Raw genomic sequence first — 22984 nt, 5'->3', positions numbered from 1 at the left:
GGGTGGAAGAGAGATCCATATGGCTGGAGCAGATTCTTATCACTGGAGGCTGCAGTGTAAAGGCCCAGAGTGTGAGCCTAAGGTTCAGTGATTCTGTGACCATGGAAGCAGAGGATCCCTCCAACCACAGGGGCTTCCAAGGAGGAGGCTCCCATCTTTTCCTGGTCCCCACTCCAACCCCAGTGCCCAAGACAGCCCAGGATGGAAGGTGCCTCCCTTGCAGGGCAGCGCCTCTTTGCATAGCCAGGGATCCTAAAGACCAGGGCTGGAAGGGACCTCAGAGAGCCACCACTGGTTGTGTTGGGACTCTGCTTGAATACCCCAGCGCTGGGGAGCTCATTCTCGGGGACACCTTGATAGGGAGTGAGCAAGCTCTGACTAGGAAAATTCTTCCTGCTGAAACGTACCTTCCTGTGAGTTCCAGCTGGCCCTAGCCTTGCTCTGCTAGGGAGACAGCCTCCTGTAACTCCTGGAGTCACAGGCTTGGATTCCAGGCCCGGCTGTCTCATTGAGAGCTGCGTGACCTTGGGGGCAAGGCGCTCAACCTCTCCAGCTTCATCTGTAAAATGGGGAGAGTAATGAAGGTGGAGGACTAAATAAAACGAATGGGGCGGAAGCCTCAGCCCAGGCCTTGGAACACAGCGCGCGCTCGTAAGCATTCATGCCCAGCGAGGCTACCAGGGCCACCGCGGGATTCACGGGGAAACTGAGGCCCAGCGCGGGAAGGGACCGGCGGGGCTGCGCCGCCGGCGAGGGGGAGCCCAGCGCAGCGGCCCGAGCGGGGCCGAGCGGGGGCGGCGGCCGTGGCCTCAGGGGCCCTCTCCGGCTCCGGCCCCCCTCGCCGCCCCGGCACCGCTCGGCCGCCCGCTTTACGAGCAAAAACAAACACGGCCCACAAGCGGCCCCTGTGCGGCGCGGCCCCGCGCCCGCCAGCGCCGCCGCCGCCCGCTCAAAGCCGGCTTTGTGCCCGCCCCGCCGCCCCCGCGGCCCAGGCGACTTTAATTAGCGTCTGGGTCTGCGCCGGGAGACGCAACTCAAAGCCCCCGTTCTTCAGCGCCCCGGCCCCGACCCCCGCCTGCGGCCCGCGGATCCCCAGGCTCCGCGAACCCCTGCTGGCGGCCGCGGGAAGTGGAGCCCGCCCGGAGCCCCGCCGCGGGTTCGAATCGCGCCCTCCGCGGCGCGCGGCCGCCCCGGCCTCAGTTTCCCCCGCAGCAACGGCGCTCCGCCCGGCCCGGCAGCCGGCTTTTTTTTTTTTTTAATATTTTATTTGTTTATTCACGACACACACACACACACACACAGGCAGAGGGAGAAGCAGGCCCCATGCAGGGAGCCCGATCCCTGTGGGACTCGATCCTGGGTCTCCAGGGTCACACCCCTGGCTGCAGGCGGCGCTAAACCGCTGGGCCCCCGGCTCCAGCAGCTGGCTCTTAAAATGTTGGGCCGGTCGATGAGGTCTGACTCCAGAGGAACAGGGAGGAGGAGAAGGCCTTGTTGGGGGACGAGGGGTGGGGTAGGGGGAGGCTGCGTCGTGGACCCCACTCTAAGTCCAAATTTTTGACCCTTATGCTCTTGAGAGCTTCTTTTTTTTTTTATTTATTTATGATAGTTACACACACACACACACACACACACAGACAGAGACACAGGCAGAGGGAGAAGCAGGCTCCATGCACCGGGAGCCTGACGTGAGATTCGATCCTGGGTCTCCAGGATCGCGCCCTGGGCCAAAGGCAGGCGCTAAACCGCTGCGCCACCCAGGGATCCCGAGAGCTTCTTAAAAGGGTGCTCTGGACGGACCTTCCGGTCTGCCTGGGGTGCTTGTTTAAAACGCCAAAACCTGGCCCCGTTCCTCACCTGCTGAATCAGAACCTCTGGGTTTGGAGCCTCAAAATCCTTATTTTGAACAATCCCTGTGTTGCTTCTGGTGCATGAGTGTAGGATGTGCAAAGGAGGAATGAGCCGTATTTTGTAAGAAAAACACAGTCCTTGCTTCCCATCTCCCCAGCACCATGACTGAAGTGAGACATTTGGGCCTGCTACTTAGCCTCATTCCCCTCATAGAGTCCTCCAGGATCTCAGTGTCCTTGCTCATAAAATGGGCACGACCTCATTCATCCACCCTCCTTCCTTGGGCTTTGGGAGACTCAAAGGTGTTCTTGAGTGGAAAAGGCCATTAGAAGCAGGAAAACTCTCACAGTTCCCTCTCCCATGCTCTGCCATTAACACCTCTAAAGGCATTTTGGTGCATGGCTGCTGCTGCTGCTGCTGCTGCTCAACATCCTGCTGTGGCTCCCAACTGCCTTCACATAAGACTGCACTCCTTATCCTGGTGTTCCAAGTTGGGTCCTGGCCACATCTCTAGCCTGCTTTCTCATAGTCCCCCAGCTTGGTCTGAAGCCACCCTCCATCCCTACCTCATCTCAAACACCTGTGCTTTCCTGCTTCCTTGCCTTTGCCCAAGCTTTCTCCCTTTTTGGAGATATACTTCCTCCTTACCACCTCCCGACTTGATTTCAAATAGCCAAATTTTGTAATTTCCTTATGACCCTGTTGAAAAGCTACCTCCTCCATTCCTGCCCCACACCTGCTCCAGTGGAGTGTCCTTCATCTCCCATGAACTTTTTCAGCACTCTATTCTTCTATTAAGATGCTACCTTTAACATTGGTTAAAATCTTGGGCTTGAGAGTTTGATCAACCTGGTTTGTTACCCTGACTCCACCACTGTGTGACTTTGGGTGAGTCTCTTAACCTCTCTGAGTCTCTATTTCCTTTTTATGATTATTGACTGGATTCAGGGACATAAGGAAAGGGAAAGAACTTGGGGCAGAGGCTCATGAGTGCAGGATCATGGTTAACAGTACAGGCTCTGAACTGGAGTGCACAGGTTTGAAACACATTCTATGTCCACTCATTGGCAGTATGACTTTGGGTAAGATTACTGAAGTCGTTGCCTCAGTTTCCCTAACTACACAATTTGGATAATAATAGTGTGGTAGACAGTCTGTAGGGTCCCCGTGATGTTCACACCTTGTATAATCCCTGTCTTTGAGTGTGGGTGGGACCTGTGATTTGCCACTGGCCAGTGGAATATGACAAAGGTGAAGGGATTTTGCAGGATTAAGATCCCGAATGAGATTTGAGTCACTCAGAAGGGAGATTATCTTGGGTGGGCCTGATTGAATCAGGTAAAAGCCCTTAAAAGAGGAACTGGATCCTCTCTGGAGTCAGAGACTCTCCTCCAAACTTTGAACCTTGAAGAAGTAAGACCACCTGATAGTCTATAGGAACTGAGTGGCCCCTGGCAGACAGCCAGCAAGAACACAAGGACTTCAATCCTATGACTACAGGGAGACAGATTTTGCCAATAACCTGAGGGAGCTCGCAAGTGGGTCTCATCCCCTTGGATGAGACCACACCCCTATGGATACCTGGATCGTGGACTGTTAGGACCCTAGCAGAGAACCCAGCTAAGCTGTGCCTGACCTATATATAAACTGTGAGATAATAAATGTGTTTTAAGTGGCTAAATTTATGGTAGTTTGCTACCCAGCATAGAAAACAAATATAAATAGTATCTACCTTGTAGAGTTCTGGTAAAGCTTAAATGAGGTCACTGAGGTAAAGCTAACAGCTTGCTACTAGTTCATGGGAGCTATTCATTAGTAATTAGCTATCATTGTAATTATGTTTATAATACAACACTTTACAAAAATAAATTTTAATCACCAACTTATTAGTGTGTTTACAAAAACCATAAGATTTGCAAGCCAGAAAACTACATTTGAACAAACTTGCTACGAGAACTTCCCCTTGCTGGGTTATGTCTGTTAGGTTACTCTAGGCTGCAAGTACAGAAAATCTGACTAGTAGTGGCTGTCTTGGGTTGGGATTCTTAAAAGCAGAACTTAAGGCAAGGAGTCATGTGAAAAATAACATATTAGGAAGAGTTTCTAAGACAAACCAGTAGTAGGGGAGTGAAGAAGTGGGACTGGAGGGGGAATTTGATCGAGCCAAGTCCCACAAAGAGGAGCTTTGGCTCCATCTTGCAGAGGAGCTCTGGGGACAATGCAGATCACCCCACAGAGCTGGCCAGATCAGTGAGTGCAAGGCAGCTGGAGGACTGACACCTCCATACTCTTCTGTCATTGGCTAAGGGCCTCCCTTTGGGTAGGGCAGGGGTGTAAATTCCCAGGCTCTTCTGGCTTTCCATGCTCATAGTCAGAGTGGGCTCCAGCAGCCTGAAGGTCATCCTCTGACAAGGGGAAGCAGGTGCTGGCTGCTGGGAGTAGAGCCGGTGTGTATGAAAATGTTAAAAGGATGAGAAGGTCATTGGCAGTGCTGCTGTGGTGGCATAAGCTATAAGGACATCTGTTGTTTGCTTAACAAGAAACGTAGGTGGTCCCCAGATTGGCTCAGTGTGAGTCATTGATGTCATTGAGGACTCTGGCTCCTTACAGCCTTCCTCAGCACTGCTGGCTTTCATATCCTCAGCCTCATAGTCACAAGATGGCTGCTGCAGCTCCATATCTCATCTCCTTAGCTGATAGCATCTGAAGTAGAAAGCAAAAGAGGGCAGCAGCACACAGGATTTCTCCTCATGTCACTCTCTCCTTTGATGTGGAAAATCCTCCCCTTCGACATGTCACCAGAATTGGATCACATACCTAGCCCTAGACCAGTTACCAGCAGTGGAGAGTTGGGTTGCTAAGGTTGGCTTAGACTGGTCAGTGGTTCACCCTGGGTGCTGAGCCTCTATCCAGATGGAGTTCCGTGAGTGAGGAGGAGGTAGGGGAGACGGCTGGGTGGACACCCAAGAGTATCTGCCACAGGTCATCACTTTTCCTCATTTGCAAAAGGGGAATATTGGTACCTGCCTCTGAGATTCATGGTGAGGATTAAATGAGCTGATTTTAATTGCTGTGTTTATCCACGCTGCTTTTTCTCTGTTGCACTGAGCTCATTGAAGCTTGGGGCTGTGTCTGGCTTACCCTTGCTTCTGTTGATCGACCCTCTAAATAGTAACCCTATCTATTTCTCTCCGTGTGTTGCCACACCGTAGTCCAGACTGCCATCACCTCTCTCACTGGTAGCTGTGATGGCTTACTCATGGATTGCTCAGCTTCCATTCTTGGCTCCCTCTAAGTCTTTCTCCCACAGAAGCCTGACGGATCTTTGTAAAACACAAATCTGATTGAGTTATATCCCTGCTTAAAATCCTTCCAGGCTCAAGAAAAAGGGCGGGGTGAGGACGGGTAGTGATATTCAGAGTAAACACTGGCTTGGAGTGGGCCCTGGACAATCAGGATAGGCACCAACATTGACAGCTGGGTCAGCACATCTTCCCTGAGAATCAGCCCTGTTTTAAGGGCCCTAGGAGAGCTGGCCCCTGCCTGCCTACCTCTCTTTCTTGGCTTGACTCTAGAGACTGTTTTTCCCACCCACTCCCACCCCCCCGCTTGCCCTGGGCCAAAGCAGCTCTCTTGTCAGCCTGATCTGCTTGCCCTTCCCCAAATGTACCACTTGTCCCCAGGCTCCTGAATGTGCTCTTTCCCAGGACTGGATCAGGATTTCTCCACGTCTCCTGGCTACTTCTTTAAAGCCTACATTTGGGTGCCCCCTCTTCCAGGACACTTTCTCTGATACTCCTCCTGTCCCCCACCCTGTTGTGGTCTCTCATGGCCTCTGTACTTTCTTCCATCATTGTAAATGTCCCCTTCTCTCTCACCAGATGGGGATCTTTCCAAGGGCACAGTGGGACACATGGGACAGTTGCATCCCCTGTGTTGGTAGTAGTAGGTGGTGATGGAGGTGGTGGTGATAGTGGAGGGTAGGACCACTCTCAGACCCAGCTCCACTCTGACCTTCTTTCAGCTGGACCCCTATCCATAACACAAGAAGTCTACGGGTTCAAGAGGGTGTGCCCTCACCCTCCTTCCCACACTCTGAGAACCCAGGATCCCGGAATTCTCGGTCCAAACAGCCCAAGTCTGCAACCGGGACCACGTTGTCCTCTTCTCTAGGTCTATTCTTCAACTGTTCAGAAGGGATAGTTCACCCAGGGAGGTGGGCTTGGATGTAGCTTGGATGTTGTTTTGGCTGCTATCACTGGGTAACAAATTACTCCCAAGCTGAGCAGATTACAAAAGCTTTTTTTTTTTTTTTTTTTTTTTTAATGCTCATGAATTCTGCAGGTCAGGAATTTGGGCAGGGCACAATGGGAATGGTCTGTTTCTGTTCTACTATGTCTGGGCCTCCACTGGGAAAGCTCAGTGGCTGGTCGCTGGAATCATCTGGATAGGTGTTTATCCATAGATCAGATGGACGATGCTGGGAGCTGACTGGGAGCTCAGCTGGGGCTGTCCACTAGAGTATCTGTGTGGCCCCTCCAGGTGCTTGGGCTTCCTCACAGCATGGCGACCTCAGAGTTACTTAGACTTCTTACATACTGGTTCCAGATGCCAAGGGCAACTATCTCATTAAACAGAGCAGTAGCTGTATCACCCTTTGTGCTCTGGCCTTGGAAGTCACCCAGCATAATTCCTGCTTCATTCTGTTGGCTAAAATGAGTCACAGCCCACCCAGATTAAAGGGGAGAGGGCATGGGCCAGACTTTTCAATGAGAGGAGTATAAAATCATACTGGACATATTTTTAAACCACCAAAGGCATGCAGACTGGGGTGTCTACTTGTGCGTGCATGAGGCCCTTCACACTCTAGGGCAGAGTTGAAATGAGAAGAAAGGTGGACCTATTGGGACTTAATCAAGATATACTGGGACTTAAGATAAAAAACTAATGCACAGCAAAAGAACAGTCAAGCAAACTAAAAGACAACCTACAGAATGGGAGAAGATATTTGCAAATTACATATCAGATAAAGGGCTAGTATCCAATCTATAAAGAACTTATCAAACTCAACACCCAAGAAACAAACAATCCAGTCATGAAATGGGCAGAAGACATGAACAGAAATTTCTCCAAAGAAGACATACACATGTCCAACAAGCACATGGAAAAATGTCCACATCACTTGCCATCAGGGAAATACAAATCAAAACCACAATGAGATATACCACCTCATGCCAGTGAGAATGGGGAAAATTAACAAGACAGGGAACAACAAATGTTGGAGAGGATGTGGAGAAAGGGGAACCCTCTTGCACTGTCGGTGGGAATGCAAGCTGGTGCAGCCACTCTGGAAAAGAGTGTGGAGGTTCCTCAAGAAGTTAAAAATAGAGCTGCCCTATGACCCAGCAATTGCACTACTGGGTATTTATCCAAAGATACTGATGTAGTGAAACGCCAGGACACCTGCACCCCAACGTTCATAGCAGCAATGTCCACAATAGCCAAACTGTGGAAAGAGCCACGATGTCCTTCGACAGATGAATGGATAAAGAAAATGTGGTCTATATACACAATGAAATATTCCTCAGCCATCAGAAAGGACAAATACCCACCATTTGCTTCGATGTGGATGGAACTGGAGGGTATTATGCTGAGTAAAGTAAGTCAGTCAGAGAAGGACAATCATCATATGGTTTCACTCCTACGTGGAATACAAGAAATAGTGAAAGGGGGGCAGCCCGGGTAGCTCAGTGGTTTAGCGCCGCCTTCGGCCCAGGGCATGATCCTGGAGACCCGGGATCGAGTCCCATGTCGGGCTCCTTGCATGGAGCATGTCTCTGCCTCTCTCCCTCTCTGTGTCTCTCATGAATAAATAAATAAAATCTTTAAAAAAATAGTGAAAGGGATTACAAGGGAAAGGAGGGGAACTGAGTGGGAAAAATTGGAGAGGGAGACAAACCATGAGAGACTCCTAACTCTGGGAAACAAATAAAGGGTTGTGGAAGGGGAGGTGGGTAGAGGGATGGGGTAGCTGGGTGACGGGCACTGAGGAGGGCACTTGATGGGATGCACAATGGATGTTATACTATATGTTGGCAAATTGAATTTAACTTTAAAGAGAGAGGGAGGGATAGAAAGAGAGAGAGAGAAAAGAGAGGTAGACTAAAAACTGGAAATCAGGGGCCAAATGTTAACTCTCTGTGTGTTTCCATTGTTCTGGCAAAGAAGAAGTCAGAAAATTTAAAGTTTGGCCTTCTAAATCATTAGGAAGGTATATTTGTCAAGGTAGGAAGATAGGACATATTTATTTAATAATTTGGTAGTCTGATTTATACCTTTTAAATATTTAGGATATGATGCGCAAGTTCCATTTGGACACTGCAATGGGAGGGGTGGTCCTGGTAGTGGAGTGGCAGTCATGGTGGTGGTGGCGGCGGAGGTAACGGTAGTAAGAATAGCAGTGGTGATCATTCAAGGCTCAATAACCACTTGCTGAGCATCTCTTCCACATCAGCAGTCAGCCACACTTCACCACTGTTGTCTTCGCCATCAATGTCATTCCTCCTTCCCTCATTTCCTTCTTCAGTAAGCATGCATTGAATGCCTCCTGTGGACTAGGGGCTGGGAATGCACAGATGACCATGTGGTCTCTGGCTCAAGGAGCTTACTGTCCAGTGGAAGAAAGGCTCAGGAACAGATCATTGCAATACAAAAGCATGTGTTTGGTTATAGCAGAGCATATAATAATGTTGGGGCAGCAGAGAGGCCCGGGGGACCTTTTTCTCCTAAGAGGATTTGGAGCATAAGCTGGAGTACTGTAGGAAGAGACTAGGGAAAGACATTTCAGAAAGAAGGAACAGTGTGTTTAAGGTGTGGAAGAGAGGACACTGGTTTAAGTGGTCCGAAGTTGTAGTGGTGGCAGCTGGGAATAGTAAAGGTTACCCCTTTACTGACGATGTGTGTGCTGCTACCTCTTTATTTGAGGAAACTGCTCCCTCTACTCCAGTCATGATTCTAATACCTCATTCCTAACCACCTAAGGTTGATTATGTACCCAAGATGGACCAACCAGCATCGTTCTCCAGAATCTTTCTATGGGAATTGGAAGGGCAGATCCTTTGTCCCCTGTCTGATTGAGAGCTGTTAGAAGCCTGAGCAGTGCATGGTGTCCTATGTGCTTCTTGAAAGAGTTGGTTGGGAAAAACAGATTGGTACGCAGGGGGCAACAGAGAATGTCCTGATGGTGTCAGAATCTGTGATCCAGTCTTCCAGGAGCTCAGATCCATCCCAGCCTGGTCAGGTAGAGCAGCACACTGGATCTCAGCGTGCTGCTAGGAGAGGTGATGGGGAGTTGGGGCCAAAGAGGCCATAGGAGTCAGATCCTGAGGGACCAGGAGGGAAGGCATCGAAGAAGGGGCTTCATGGGGAGAAAGAGCAGATTTGTGTTTCTGAAATATGGCTCTGGGGTGGCAGGCGAGACTTGCTGGGGAGGGGAGTGGTTCAGGGGGCGGGAGGGGGGCAGCAGAAGAGCTGGTGAATAGGCCGATCTCCCCTCCAGCCCTGACATCATAGGGCGTGGAGAGGAGGTAGACGCGGAAGTCAGACCCTATAAGGGCCCAACTCTAGGTCACTATTGGACCTTGGGCGAATGTCGTGGCTCTGTTTTGTGTTGGAGGTGAAAGGTAGGACTGGGGAGAGACGTCAGAGGTCATATGGTCATTCAAGCAGCCTTGAGCTGGGGCAGACATCTAGGTCCTAAATCCCATTCTAGAAGGTCTGAGATAACTCCCTGTACACAGGAACACATACCACACCACCCCTTCCAACGTCAGTCGGCCGCCTGCAGCACCTCCTGTCCATCTTCCATGAACTGGCCTTGCAGGAGGGGAAGACAGGCAGTGTGTCTTCCAGGGACCAGAGTGAGGGGAAGGGGGGTGGTTGGGCCTGCCCTGCAGAGAGACACCATTGTGCCTGGTGGGGCCCCAGGCCTTCCCTTACCCCCAGGCCAGCCCTAAACCACAGGCCACGTCCTGTTTCTCAGAAATACTGACATTTCCCAGAGCCCAGGGTTCGTGGAGGGACAGGGGGAGGTGGCTTCATAGCTGCTGGAGGAGGAGGAAGAAGCCTCCCCAGGAAACCCAGAGGGCAGACTTGGCATCAGAATATGAAGATCAGGATTGGGGACCAGGAGGCTACCAGGTTCGTTGCACCTGCCCCAGCCCAGGACCTGGCCTATTCGGTGTTCTAGGACCCATCAGGGTACAGAATCACAGACCTTGGCTGGAATCCAACCCCTCCATTTACCAGTATATGATCTTGAATAGGTCACTTCCTCTCCCTGTGCCTCAATTTCCTCATTTCTTAATATGGTCAACAGTCCCCACCTCACAGGGCTGTCCTAGAGATTGGATGAGACAACAGACTTGAACGTACATTGTTAACAATGGCCAGCCTATGGGAGGGGATGCCACTATTTTTTTTTCTCAATATTTTATTTATTTATTCATGAGAGACACAGAGAGCGAGAGGCACAGACACAGGCCAAGGGAGAAGCAGGCTCCATGCAGGGAGCCTGACACGGGACTCGATCCCAGGTCTCCAGGATCACACCCTGGGCTGAAGGTGACTCTAAACTGCTGAGCCACCCGGGATTCCCAGGATGCCACTATTTCAATCAGAGCCCAGCCTCGTCACCAACTAGGACTCCCTGCTGGAGTCTCAGGGAGCCCTATGAGTGGAAAAGCTGGGCAGCCCTGGGAAACCACCCCTTCCTTCTCCCCTCATCACACTCATGGGGAGACCTGCAGGGTTACACAGTGAGTTAGTGGCTGAGGAAGAATGGATTTTAACTTGTCCTTAAACCTCCCCTCTTCCATCCTCACTCCTGTTTCTTCTACTTTTCCGTGTCCTGTGAGGTCTCCTCATCACCAAGACTTGCTTACATCTCTCCCATCAGAAAAACCCTCTTCTTCTTTGATCCATGTCCACTGCCAGCCACTGCCCGGCCCCTCCCCTCTCCTTTACCACCAAAGTCTTCAAACACTTGTCTGTTTCCTCACCTCCCTGACACCACCTCAGCTCCCCAAAACCTGTTCCTACCTCCCAGCTTGCTAACCCACAGATCTGACCAAAGCACTAAAACCCTTCTAGGGCTCCCAGCTCCCCTCAGGATGAAGCCAGAGCTCCCCAGCTGGGTGTTCACCCTCACCTCCCTTAGCTCTTTGCGTCAAATTATACTGTCCAGGAACAGTGAGCTGTTTGTGATTCCCCCTATAACATGCTCTCTTTCATCTCCCATGTACCATGTCTTCCTGTGTCATTTCCTTCCCTACTCCCTCCATCCCTCCATCTTTTCTTCTAATCCTCTTCATCCTTCAGAGCCTGCTGAAGTGTCCTCGGTCTGGGCAGGCCTGTGCTCCCCAGGGCCCTGCTGTCAGAGCCCTTAGCACTCCTGGTATTGTGACACCCCATCTCCTCCTCAAGACTTTAGTTCCTTACTCTGTGTGGGTCATGTAGCATAAGGCCTATCCCCGAGCAGCTGAGAAAGTGTTTTATGAATGAATACATGAAAGGGGAATATAAGTCAGAAAGGCATAAACTCGTGGGAAAGCTGCCGAGAGTTTCCCAAGGCAAACCTTACATGTGCATACTCAGAAACATCTGGATCAAAAGGAGGAGGTACTGATATGCTGAATGTGCCTCCCACGGTGGAAAAGGTTTGGGGTGAACATCACAGGCTTCAGATAAGCCCATCAAAGAAACCAAGAAGGTGGTTGGTCTGCAGCATCAGGAAAAGTATACAGTCCATTCCTGTCCTGAGGCCTCAGAGGCACTTCTGATTACAGAGTCCTGCCTCCAACCCCATTCTCCAGCAGAGGGGAGGGGCCATCGTGCAGAGGCAGGGTAGGGGGCCTCCAGGAAAGCTTTACTGAGACAGGACATCTGAGCTAAGTTGAAGGATGACCAGAGTTCACCATGTAAGTGGCTGCGTGTTCTGATTCCTGCACTTCAAATGTGAGATGCTCAGAACTCATCCCCGAGTTCCAAGTTAGCCCTAGGTGGTGGGCAAACAAGGCAAGAATTTGGTGTCTTCTCTCAGAGTGACAGGTAGAAGCTGGGAAGAGCTAATGTCTTCTGACTTAGGGGGAGAGGAGGAGAGTCCAGCCATTTCCTCAAACCCCAGCCTCTCAAACCAGACCCCTGGGACCTGGCGGAGGGAGTTTGGGGAAAGTGGGATTGGTAGGCAGCTTAGCAGACTTCCCAGACCTCAGACATCCAGGTACAGAGACCAAGGCTCAGGGGACAATGGTCAGAGCCCTCTAAGTGGCAGCAGGTGGCAGGACTCCAGCCCTTCCCATCATGCTTGGGGGGGAGGGCAGTGCTATGCTGGAGGGAAACCACAGGTCTGGGAGACGCAGGCCTGAGGGCTAGTCCTGAGCTCACTTAGCTGTTACTGCGAGGCTTTGGGGAAGACATTGGCCCCATCCTGGTCCTCTGTTTCCTCTTCTTAACGTCGGGGTAATTCCTACACTGTTCATCTTAAGTGGAATCATGAGTGTTAGAACATCTTTGAAACTGCAAGTAATTGTACATGTAGGCAGGATAAATTATTAATGTTGTCTTTAATTGTAACTGTTAGGCTTTCTTCCCAGATTGTGGTGCCAGGGTTAGCAATGTGACTGCCAAGGCTTGGAAATCCTTAGAGGTGAGACTATTTGGGTTTATGACATCGGTCACAACAGACGGGGGGAGGAGTGCTAGCCTGGAGCAAGGGACCTGGCACTGATTCTACCTCTGCTACTGCCTGCTTCAGGCACATGACTTCTTCTCCCTAAATTCAGTTTCCTCCTTGTAGAGCGTGGCTGACAATCGCGATCCCTGAAAGATTTGCTGGGGAAAGTGCCTGGAGGCTCCCTTTCCCTCTCCGCTGGCTAACTAGAGTCAGTCTGCTTCCTAGGCTCAGTGCCTGTGGGCCCCAGGAGGGGGGCACCCATAAAAGCGGGAGGAGCCATAGCTGGGGGCCCAGGGACAGAAGCAGTATGGAGCCGGGGAGAGGCTGCGGAGCCAGACAGGGGCCTGGTCAGGGAGGCTGGGGCAACTGGCCCTGGCTCTGGTGACAAGCAAGGACAGGGGCTAGTCTCTGTCCCTACTGCATCTCAGGCTCCAGCCCTATAATAATATGGGCATAACCAGGCCTACCTTGCAGTTAGTCCCTGTGGGGACACACAGTAGCCGGACATGAACTCAGCAGGCAGGGCTGAGGAGTAATGCAACTTATCATTTATTAATATATAACAACAAAAATGGTAAAGCTCGTATCTGCAACTGCTTAGGTCTTCATTACAAGGTCTTGGTTGCTTTGTCTGGACTGGCTGTGACCTTCAGCTCCGGGGTCTGGGCTAGGAAAACATTCCAGTAACCTGCATCGAGGAAAGCAGAAGAGGCGTGTAGGGGTGGGGGTCAGGGGTGGGATGTGTGCATGTGTGTGCAGGGGTGTGTGCGTGTGCATGTACTGTGCACAGCAGAGGCAGGGTGACTGGGATGGGGAAAACTGAGGACAAGAAGGATGGTGAGGCCCTGGGTTTGGAGTCCCTAGGAAGAAGAGGATGGGTATTTCCATCTTAACCCCGTATTGTGATCAGTTTTGGCACACGACCCCACCTTCAGCCAACTGGCATCTGGAGCTGGGCTGGCTTCCTAACACCCGTTGGGGACACTCCCATCTATGACTTCCTCTCCCCCACCGGAAGCCCCACCTGAGTCCATCTTCCTCAGTATAGTGTAGGGCAAATGAAAGGCATTGGGAGGAAAGTGGTTAGGAGGGTTTCGATAGGAAATGTTCCAATAGAGAGGGGGTAGGCAGCATCAGGGTTTGGGGGCTCAGGCCTCCCTCCCTCACAGCCCTGTCTCCCTCACTCCCAGGACCAAATCCAGATGGTTCTGCTTCACCTTCCCGCTCCCAAGCGCCCTGAGTTGAGAAATCTCTGGCCCAGACGCCCACTGGATTCCTGTGCCGGGAACTGACGTCTGTGGCTGACAAGCACCCTGCCCCCCTCCCAGAACCAGCAGCCTGGAACTCCCCAAGAGGCCCCAGCCTCTGGCTCAGCTCTTTTCCCAGGCCCCAGTCCTTAGCCTAACGTCCCACCTTCATGGGTGCTGGTGAGTAGCCGGAAGTTCTGTGCCTCTTTCTGGAAGTCTTGCTTCCTGACTTTCTTGATCTGAATCAAGTGGAAGATTCCTGAAGGCAGAGGCAAGGGCATGAGCAGGAAAGGTGAGGTAGTCAATGGAACAGGGTAACTTAGACACAGACTGGATCTTACCACCCCTCTCCTCCCCTTTCCCGACCAGACCCCAAATCCTGCAGACTAAATTTCCCAAGAATTTTGGACCTATCCCCCCACCTCCACTGCCAGCCTCCCTATTCAGGCCCCATCACATCCTGCCTGGGCACTACACTAGACTTCCGACCTCTTTCCTCTCCCTTCAATCTGTGATTCTAAATGCAGGCATTCAAAACTATACATCACCTTGTCATTCCCTTTCCCTGACTTCTTGTCGCCTCTCTGCTCACCCTCCACCACCTGTCACACTGTTCACCAGTCCACAATGTGGGGTGGAGGGAGGGGGAGGCCCATATGGCCCATATGGCCTGCCCATAGAATGTGTGATAAAAATCAATAGGGGTGCTTATTAGACTCCAAAGAACATCAAATGTCAGAGTGGTAGGCCTCCTTACAGCACGGGGCTCTGTTCACCCCTGAGCGGCCTTCCTGTGCTCTAACCCTCGCCAACTGCTTAAAGTCCCCCAAGGGGCCCAAGCCTTTACCTAGGCCGCCCCCTCTGCTGCAACTCCTTCCCCTATTGACTTCCGATTCTCCTGCTGCCATCGGATGAACTCCTACTCATCCTCTAAGCTTTAGCTGGGAAGTAGTCTTCCTTTATCTCCTCTCCTTGGGGGCACCCACAGCTCTTAGCTTCTGTTGGTCATTGTACCTATTTCTAATGTGCTATCATTATGTCTCTTCTTGCCTCCCCTGGTTACTCCTGGAGGGCTTTCCTCTCTGGCTCCCCTGAGCCTGGCACTCGTGAATCATGTAGGATAAATGAATGAATTAACAAACGAGTGAATGATCCCTTGATGAATGGATGGGTAAGGAAACATACGTGTACCCAATCTAGCCTGGGCCCTGAAGGCAACGAGGTATTAGCTAGATCTTCTGATGTTTGTGTCCCTTGGGGAGCTGGCCATGGGCACCATGCACGGCACAGAGGCCCTGAGCACATGGGCTGTCCAGCTGTGACCGCCAGGGTCTGTGGCCAGAAAGAACAGGTGTGACAGTGAGGCCTCTGCTAAGAAAGAAAACTAAGAATTGGCCTTGCTTATGGAAATCTGAGTAGGATCCCACTGAGGAGAACCGTCAGCACTCAGGTCCAGGAGGCTGGGAATGTCCAGCATTGTTCTCAGGACCCCCAGTCCAGATGCCAAGGACCAGGGTCTGGGAGACACTCGCTCCAAAGGCCCAGGCTACATTACAAGCCCGACATGGGGATAGGTCCTTCTGCTCAGGCCCGCCACTGCACACACCCCAGAATACAAATTAGAGAGGAAATGACGGGGTGAGGGAGGGTCCTCACACTCTAGCTAAAGCATGATTGTAGGGACAGAGCTCTTAGACTTGGAATCAAGAGCTAGCCTGAGGAGCACGGCCATGCCTTCTCAGGTTGTGCCCCCTCTGAGGGCAGCAGGGCTCTGTGGACCCCCAGGGCAGAGAAGGCACTGGCAGGTGAGTCCCAGGAGATAGGACATGCTCAGCTCAATGTGGACACAAACCGTTTCTGGATGGAGCTGTCCACAGTGGAGGTGGGGAGGGGGCATATGCAGTCAGGGGCTAGAGACCATGAGGGAGGCTGTAGGGGGCTTCCTTCCTAGATGGGGGTTGGAATCAGGATCCCTGAGGTCCCTTCTAGTCTGAAACTCCAGAATCTACAAGGCTTTTAACAATCAGCCCTCTGCTCAGCTTTTGGGGCCTGACACTGGTCCCACAGTGGTGTGGCCTCAGCCCAGGTGTCCGTGTCTCCAGGCCAATTCTGCCCTTATTCTCCCTGCACCACCCCCAAGGCTTGCTGATACCACTCCTCTGGGTGAAGAAACAAGGTTTCCCACTGAGAATCAGACCTTGAGTATTTGCTTTGATGCCTGCAGTCTGGGACAGGAGGTAACAGAGAGCCTGAAGAGGCAATTAGGCCGCCCAGGGGGTCAGGAGATGGGGAGGGGTGTTTGCCAGTGATGCAATGGTACAGCTGGCACTGAGAAGTTGAAGAACCCCCACCACCTGCTCCTTTTATTGCTGGACCTGGCGGTAATGAGACGGGCCTCGAGCTACAGCTCCCCGGTCTATGCCGTCCTGCACCCCATGGCCTTCCTCAGGCACCTCTCTGAAGGCATTAGGTCACCTCCGTGGAGGTGGATCTGAGGACAGTCAGACCTGGGTTTGAATCTTTGCTTTCCTGCTCGAACTGTGTAACTTTGAGCATGTCATTTTACCTCCCAGACTCAGTTTTATCTTCAGGTGCATGAATGCATATCCCTCAGGTTTCTCACGTGGCTGAAATGGAACAGACTAGCACAGGGCCTACTGCCCATGAATCACAGGGCACGGGGCAGGTAAGCATAGGCTCCAGGGTCAGTCTGAAGCTGTCGCTGCCCCCCTCACCTGCCTGTGCCCCTCTTGCCTTCCTAACTCCTGTTCCAGCCACTGGCCTCTCCTCCATGAAGCCTTTCAGCCTGACTCCGCTCAGCTCCCGAGGAGCTCCTACTGCATCCGAGTCACTAGGTCTTGGACTCCTGAGGACAAAGGCTGGGACCTATTATTCCCTGTGGTCTCAGTACCTGGTGGGCTTGGGGGGAAGGTCTGGAGTAAACCAGCACCTGTCCAGGGAGTGATGGAATCTCGAGGCGCAAAACAAGTATAAGGGTTGCTGACTCCAACTCCTCAACTGCGGCAGAACCCTCACCCAGCCGCCGCTTGTACACTCCTGTGAACTGAGCTTGCTCCCTCCCTTCTTTTACAGAAAGGGTCTAGGTATGAGAAAGTGCTTCCTCTCTGATGGAAACGTGCTTCACCATAATTCTAAGGAGGTAGAACGAAGATACAAATGTTGTTACTCCCTATTATAGGAAAGGCTGTACCCAAGTTATTTCATTTAATCCTCTAAAAACCCTCCTCCCCAGTTAACAGAAGAAAACAGTTGAGGCCCAGAGAGGTCAATTGATTGCCCGAGACCACACAGCTAAGAAATAGCAGAGCCAGGATTCAAACTCAGGTCTGTCTGATTCTTAAAGCCCCCGCTTGTTGTTCTGACCCTTGTAGTCACTCAGAACACAATGGCTCCCCTGTGTGGGGCAGTCCTTCAGAGCCAGGAAGCCAATGGTCCTGTCCCCCTGAGTCTTCTCTTCTCCAGGCTGAACGGCTCCGCTTTCTTCGTCCATTCCTCCTAGGACAGGAGGCAGAGTAGACCAGGGAAAGAGCCGCATCTGACGTCACAAGACATAGGCTCTAGCTCCCGTCCTCCACTTACTGGCTGTGTGGCCTTGGGCCAGGTACTTCACCTCTCTGAGCCTCAGTTTCCTCATCTGTAAAATGGGGATAATAATACCTAACTCTCAGGATCGTTGAGGATCAAATGAGATAACGAATGTGAAGCACTTTGTAAACTCTAAAGTGCTCCACGCATTGGTTATCATTATCATTACCATCATTATCAGCATCCCCTCTTCCACCCCCGCCCACTCCAGCCAGACCCATCAGTAGAGAAAAGTGATCTTATAGCTGATTCACACTTAAAGGGTTTAGTTTCTTTTACTCTACCCAGGGGATCTGTGTTTGGCAGGAAGAGCCAAAAAGCCCAACTCAATGGCAATTCCTCTTGACCTTCAGCTGGTGATATGAGCGTCCCCGTTGCATCGGGTGAGTGAGAAATATATTCTGATGTCAACTTTTTGGAGGGATGGAATCCACAACATAGAAGAGGTTGAATGATTCTAGCCTCGAGGCCCTCCTGCTTTGAGGATGCCATGAAGGCGCTTCTGCCTGAAAAGCTCTCCCCTCACAGAGTGCTGAAGCTCTACCAGTAGACATGCCTTGCTTCAACCACATAGGCTTTACCACGTCCTGGCACTTTGCAAGTGCAACAACCCCTTCCTCCCAGGAGAGGGAGCACTTGGAGGCCCTGGTGTCTCAGAGTAGATGAGCTTATCAGAACTGTCAGAGAATCACAGAATCTCTGTCTCCCTCTATCTTGAAATTGGAGACAAATCTAGAAGGGTAGCCAGAGGCGGTCTTCCTGGGCTAGAGGCACTTGATCAACCAAATGCCCCTGGTAGGGGGGCACGGGCCAGAGGTCAGCCCGGCTGGGAGTGGGCCAATGCTCACCTTTTATCAGTTTCCAGAGGTAGATCTCCACCTGCTCAGAGGCCTCATGCTCGAGGGCAAAGCGATGTAGGTTGTCTGGGCTTGGAGCTACTGATGTGTGGACGAGGACCCGGCCTGGCACCTTCGGACACCTGGTGGCACTGATCTCACTGTGACCAGGATCTGCCTTGTCCTCTGGGGAAGACAAAGGACCTGTGAACACGCTGACCCCCACCCCCCACCCCTGCCTGGTAGGCCCAGGAAGCCAGGCCACTGGTCTGACATCTCCCTCAGGTCTTTAAAATCCTTGGGAAAGTTCTGGTGCCCCTGGGAAAGAGAAAGGAGCCACCTCTCCCATTTGCCTCCCATTGATTAGCATATCAGAAAACTTGTCATCTTTTTGGGCCCAGCTCATCCTCCACCTCCTCCAGGCAGCCCACTTGGAATGGCTTAGCTTACCCTGCTTCTTCCCACTCACAGCTTTTAAAACCCTTCTTGCTTATGCATCCCACTCATGTCCTTAGTCTGCCTTGCACTGCCTTGCACTGTCTTGTAATTGCCTCCCTTGGGTATGTTTTTCTCTTAAAGAGACCTATGGGGTGAAGGAGGAACTATATCCTTTAAGTCTTTTGAGTCACCCACACCAGCAAGCAAGGCTCTTATGAACATACACAGAATGGAAGGTTTGGGAGGGGTGCGGTAATCATGGCCACAGTGATGATTATGGTTGTGATGGTGGGAGAGGAGGTAGAGGGGGCGATGATCTGACTGAAATGGTGAAGGGGGCCGCAGGAGTGTGTGCAGGGGGGATGATGATAATAGTGGTAATGGGTTTTGGTCCCAAATTGGATCCAATCCTAAAGCCTCAACATGCTGGAATTCCAAGGACATTCCCCAGAATTTTCCACGTACCAACATTCCCTATTTTTCAGGGACTAAAGGACTAAGTCCCTACACATACATACTTCCTTCTAAACTCTTACTAGGGGACACCTGGGTGGCTCAGTGGTTGAATGTTTGCCTTTGGCTCAGGGCATGGTCCTGGGGTCCTGGGATCGGACCCATATCAGGTCCCCCACAGGGAGCCTGCTTCTCCCTCTGCCTATGTCTCTCTCTGTGTGTGTCTCTCATGAATAAATAAATAAAATCTTTAAAAAATAAAAATAAAAAAATAAACTCTTACTAGTTATGAAGCCCTTTGAGATGTCCTGCTAAGGGTTGTAAAGCTATAGTCTCAATATTTTTAAGGGGAAATGGATTGGGGTCTGGTGGCAGGGCCTAAGACCAGGTGTGTTTGTGAAGGAGCCTAACAGTGAGCTACTGCCAGTCTCCTGGAGAATTCAAGTTGAATCCCCACCACTCATGTGTCCAAGTAACACCTTGTCATGCTCCCTCTCTAGCCCTGTCCCAGTAGCATATTTCTCAGATACTATCGCTTACATTTGGATTCTTATTTACAATTTATAAAACATTTTTCCTCAATGTTTTCCTCTGTCTGAGGCTCAGAAAGGACAATAACTTGTCAGCCAGTAAGCAGCTAATATAGAAGCACACGCTTCCTGACATCAAAGCCCCGGGGGAGGTGGAGACTTAGGATAATTGCAGCCACTCTGTTATCTCATTTGTAAACTATCTGAGAGATGAGGAGTACATGGACTCTGTGAAATCACAGTACAATACCTGGCACTAGTAGGTTCTCGATGCATGTTTCCTTCCCCTTTTTTCTTCCCTATTCCTCTCCTTTTAGTTTTGCCAACCCAGCCTTCTAACCAGATGTGGTGAAGCACAATCGCAGCCCACAACTTCAGCCCGTCTTGCTCTCCTTCCAGGCTTCAGGGAATGGGCCTGCTCCTCACAACAGCGCTGCTGACAGCCATAGGCTGTTCTTCCCAGGAGATACTCAGATGTTTTCTTCTGCACCCTCATTAATCCTCAGGTCACGTGACAGTGTTAGAAGAACTCAGCTGGCAAGTCGGGAAGCCTGAGTTCTAATTCCAGCTTCTATGACTACTTTGCTATGTGATTTAGGATCTCTGGCTCTCAGTTTTCCTCATACATAGATGAGCGTTGAAGGAAGACAACAGTGGTCAAGAGCACTGTCTGTGGAGTAAGACAGACCTGGGTTCGGATTCCAGCTGTCACTTGAGCTGTGTGACCTCGTCCAAGGTGTCCAAGGCCCACACCTTGGACGAGGTCACACAGCTCAAGGTCTTCTCTTGGTCTGCGAAATGGAGAAAAAGATTCCTGCCCTATCCATTTGTGGGAAGGAGTACGTGGATTCATGTATGCGAAATACCTCCTTGGCACATGGCAAGTGCTCAGTAAATATGGGCTCTTTCCCCTAAAAATCCTCATATCCTATGATTTTATGATTTCTCAGAATCCAGAACATTATTTCTGTGTCTATGTGTGAGAATCTCTGAATCTGTCACTATAATACTCGATGTTCCATGCGTCTAATATTTTGTGAGTCTGGCCTCTTCCACTCCAGTGCATCTAAAAACCCTGTGTCCTGTGGCTCTGAGTCCATGCCCCATCCATGTGGGAGATGTTCCAAGTATCTGTGCCCTGGGGAGAGGGACCCAGAGCCCATTCTGGGCAGTGCCCTCCCTGCCTCCAGCATCTCTTTGTACCTGGGCAAATCTTGCAGCACTTCCCGGCTACTTTCTCAGGGTGATGGCAGGGATACTCAGTGGGGCAGGTCACCCGCTGGCAATCCTGGCGGCCGTCCTGGCAGGTGCACAAGATGCAAGGCAGGGGTCCAAAGGAGCGGAAAGCTGGGTGCCACACCTCCCCATGGGAGTATGTCTTCCCACTGTGCACGCAGGCTGGGCCAAGGAGGGCGGGAAGGGAGGAGGGTCAGTGGCGCAGACCTGGGCCAGAGTCCAGGAATAGGTGGGCCGGGAATTCGGGGAGCCCCTGCTCCACCAGTCTGGCCCAGCCAACCACCTGCAAAGTGGGGGCCAGGGATAAAACTGGTCCCCGTCCCTGACTTCACCCCTGTTTCGGCATTCAGAGCTGACTCATGGCCAGGAAATTCTTGCTGGAGATGGAAAGGCCTCCTCCTGCCCTTCACGGGCTCTCCTGGCAGGAGGAGGCCTGAGATCAAGTTCTGTCACTGCCTGGCCGTGTGAGCTCTCACTGTCCCATCTGTCCCGAAGCGGCCAAGACACATCCCTTGGCAGCTGTGCCTGCCCCACCCCCAATCAGAAGCCCCGCAGGAGCCCCCTTTCCTCCCTGCTGTGGTCACAGCCACCCACCTGGTCACCCTTCCCATTGCATCCTGACTATCTGCCCACAGCCTCGCTCCACTCCCTCCTTCCTTTGTCCCAAACTATCTCTCACCACTTCCTTCTATGACAGTTATTTATTTACATGTCTAGCCCCTTGAGGACAGAGACCATTTTTCACCTCTGTTCTGTGCCCCTTGATCCCCAGCAAAAATACAGCAGAAGCTCAAAAAATACTGTTGTGCCGCCCCCCTGGTCTCGGTTCTAGGCCTGGTTCTGTCTCTCACCCTGTACTCTCAACCTCAGTACCCTTTAAGGACACCTTTAGTTTTGATGCTTTCTGAATCCACAAACTCATGGCCAAGTTAAGATTAGGGAACCACTGAGTGGGGGGTGCAGGGATGGGAGACGGGAGCAGTCAGGGTCCCCTTTTCACCCCCGCCTCAGGGATCAGAGGAGGTTCCCATCCCCACCTTTCTTATGTTTCTCCTTCAGGACAATCTTGACTGTCGTGCTGCCTGCCCCCTGTGGTCGGAAGTGGCGAGGGATGAAGCCCAGAGGAGAGCTGAGGCCAGTGGGGGCTGGGGTGCCCAGGCCTCTCTTTCTCCCACTGTCCCCTGAGCACGGATCCTGGGAGTGTCTCTGCAAATGGCAGGAAGGATGAGGATCACTGATGGGCCAGTGCCAGCAGAGGAGCAGCAAGACTGAGGCTACAGTGAGGCCTGTAAGTAGACACCCCCATGACTTCCCAGTAAAGAGAGCCACACACTAGGGATAGAAGGATCTGGATGGGGCCTAAGACATTCTCAGACAATGGATCTCTGCAAACTCTCAGAGGACGGTGCTTTGGAAATCCAAGCCCTTCTCAGGCCTGTCAGAGCCAAGGCCTTGGGGCTGGAGTGAACAAAGAGGGTAATGAGGTCTTGATCTGGGAGAAATAGTGATCAGGGTCCTGGGCAACTTCATATGTAAGAAATCGAAGGTGAGGGTGTAGTGAGGATGAGAGTCAGGGAATTCTTTAAGAAGATTTAGATCATGGGAGAAGGGGATGGGCCTCTGAAGTTCTCACCAGGCCCCAGAGTCCCACAGGGCAGAAGACTGAGCAGACCCCACTTGGAGACCATGGATCTCCAGAGCCCCCTTTCTTGAGCCCCTGGAACTCAAGTAAGACCCTGCCCCTTCAGACCAGGTAAAAGGCAGACTGGCAGTGATAGCAAAGGTTCTGTGGTGAGGGTGGTGGTGTAGGAGCATCTTAGCTCAGTTAGAGGACTAGGTAGTCCCAGGCCATGGCAGAGGAGCAAGTGGGCTTGTTACCCTCTTCGCTGATACCAAGTCACTCATATTCCTTCTTCTACAGCCCTTTCCTGCCCATAGAGTCTCTGAGTCAGAGACTGGCCAGACTAAGCCCAGAAGAGCTCCCAGGAAACTGTCTCAGGCCCTAGAACAGGCCCAGGTACATAGGAAGCTCCCAGGAAATGCTTATCAAGTGGA

At 51.7% G+C, this 22984-nt stretch overlaps 1 protein-coding gene across 5 annotated transcripts in view; it reads right to left on the bottom strand.

Annotated features, from left to right (window-relative positions):
- Window positions 1-13109: 13109 nt before the first annotated feature.
- Window positions 13110-22984, bottom strand: part of CHRDL2 (chordin like 2) — a 32620-nt gene continuing 22745 nt past the window's right edge. For 2 of the 5 annotated variants that reach the window (XM_025459006.3, XM_049098864.1), the window contains 5 exons: window positions 21967-22135; window positions 20897-21091; window positions 18285-18458; window positions 13997-14089; window positions 13110-13271 (listed from right to left, as the gene is read on the bottom strand). In XM_025459006.3, the coding sequence (XP_025314791.1) occupies window positions 13192-13271; window positions 13997-14089; window positions 18285-18458; window positions 20897-21091; window positions 21967-22135 (711 nt within the window). In that variant the 3' untranslated portion in view covers window positions 13110-13191. Of the gene's footprint in view, window positions 13272-13996; window positions 14090-17430; window positions 17486-18284; window positions 18459-20896; window positions 21092-21966; window positions 22136-22984 lie in introns of all 5 variants that reach the window. The other 3 variants (XM_025459007.3, XM_025459009.3, XM_025459008.3) reach the window with 3 other exon arrangements.

This window comes from Canis lupus, chromosome 21, assembly GCF_003254725.2.
Source record: "Canis lupus dingo isolate Sandy chromosome 21, ASM325472v2, whole genome shotgun sequence".
NCBI classification, from domain to species: domain Eukaryota; kingdom Metazoa; phylum Chordata; class Mammalia; order Carnivora; family Canidae; genus Canis; species Canis lupus.
Note: the sequence above shows the minus strand (reverse complement) of the source record. Positions and strands in the feature narration are given on the sequence as shown.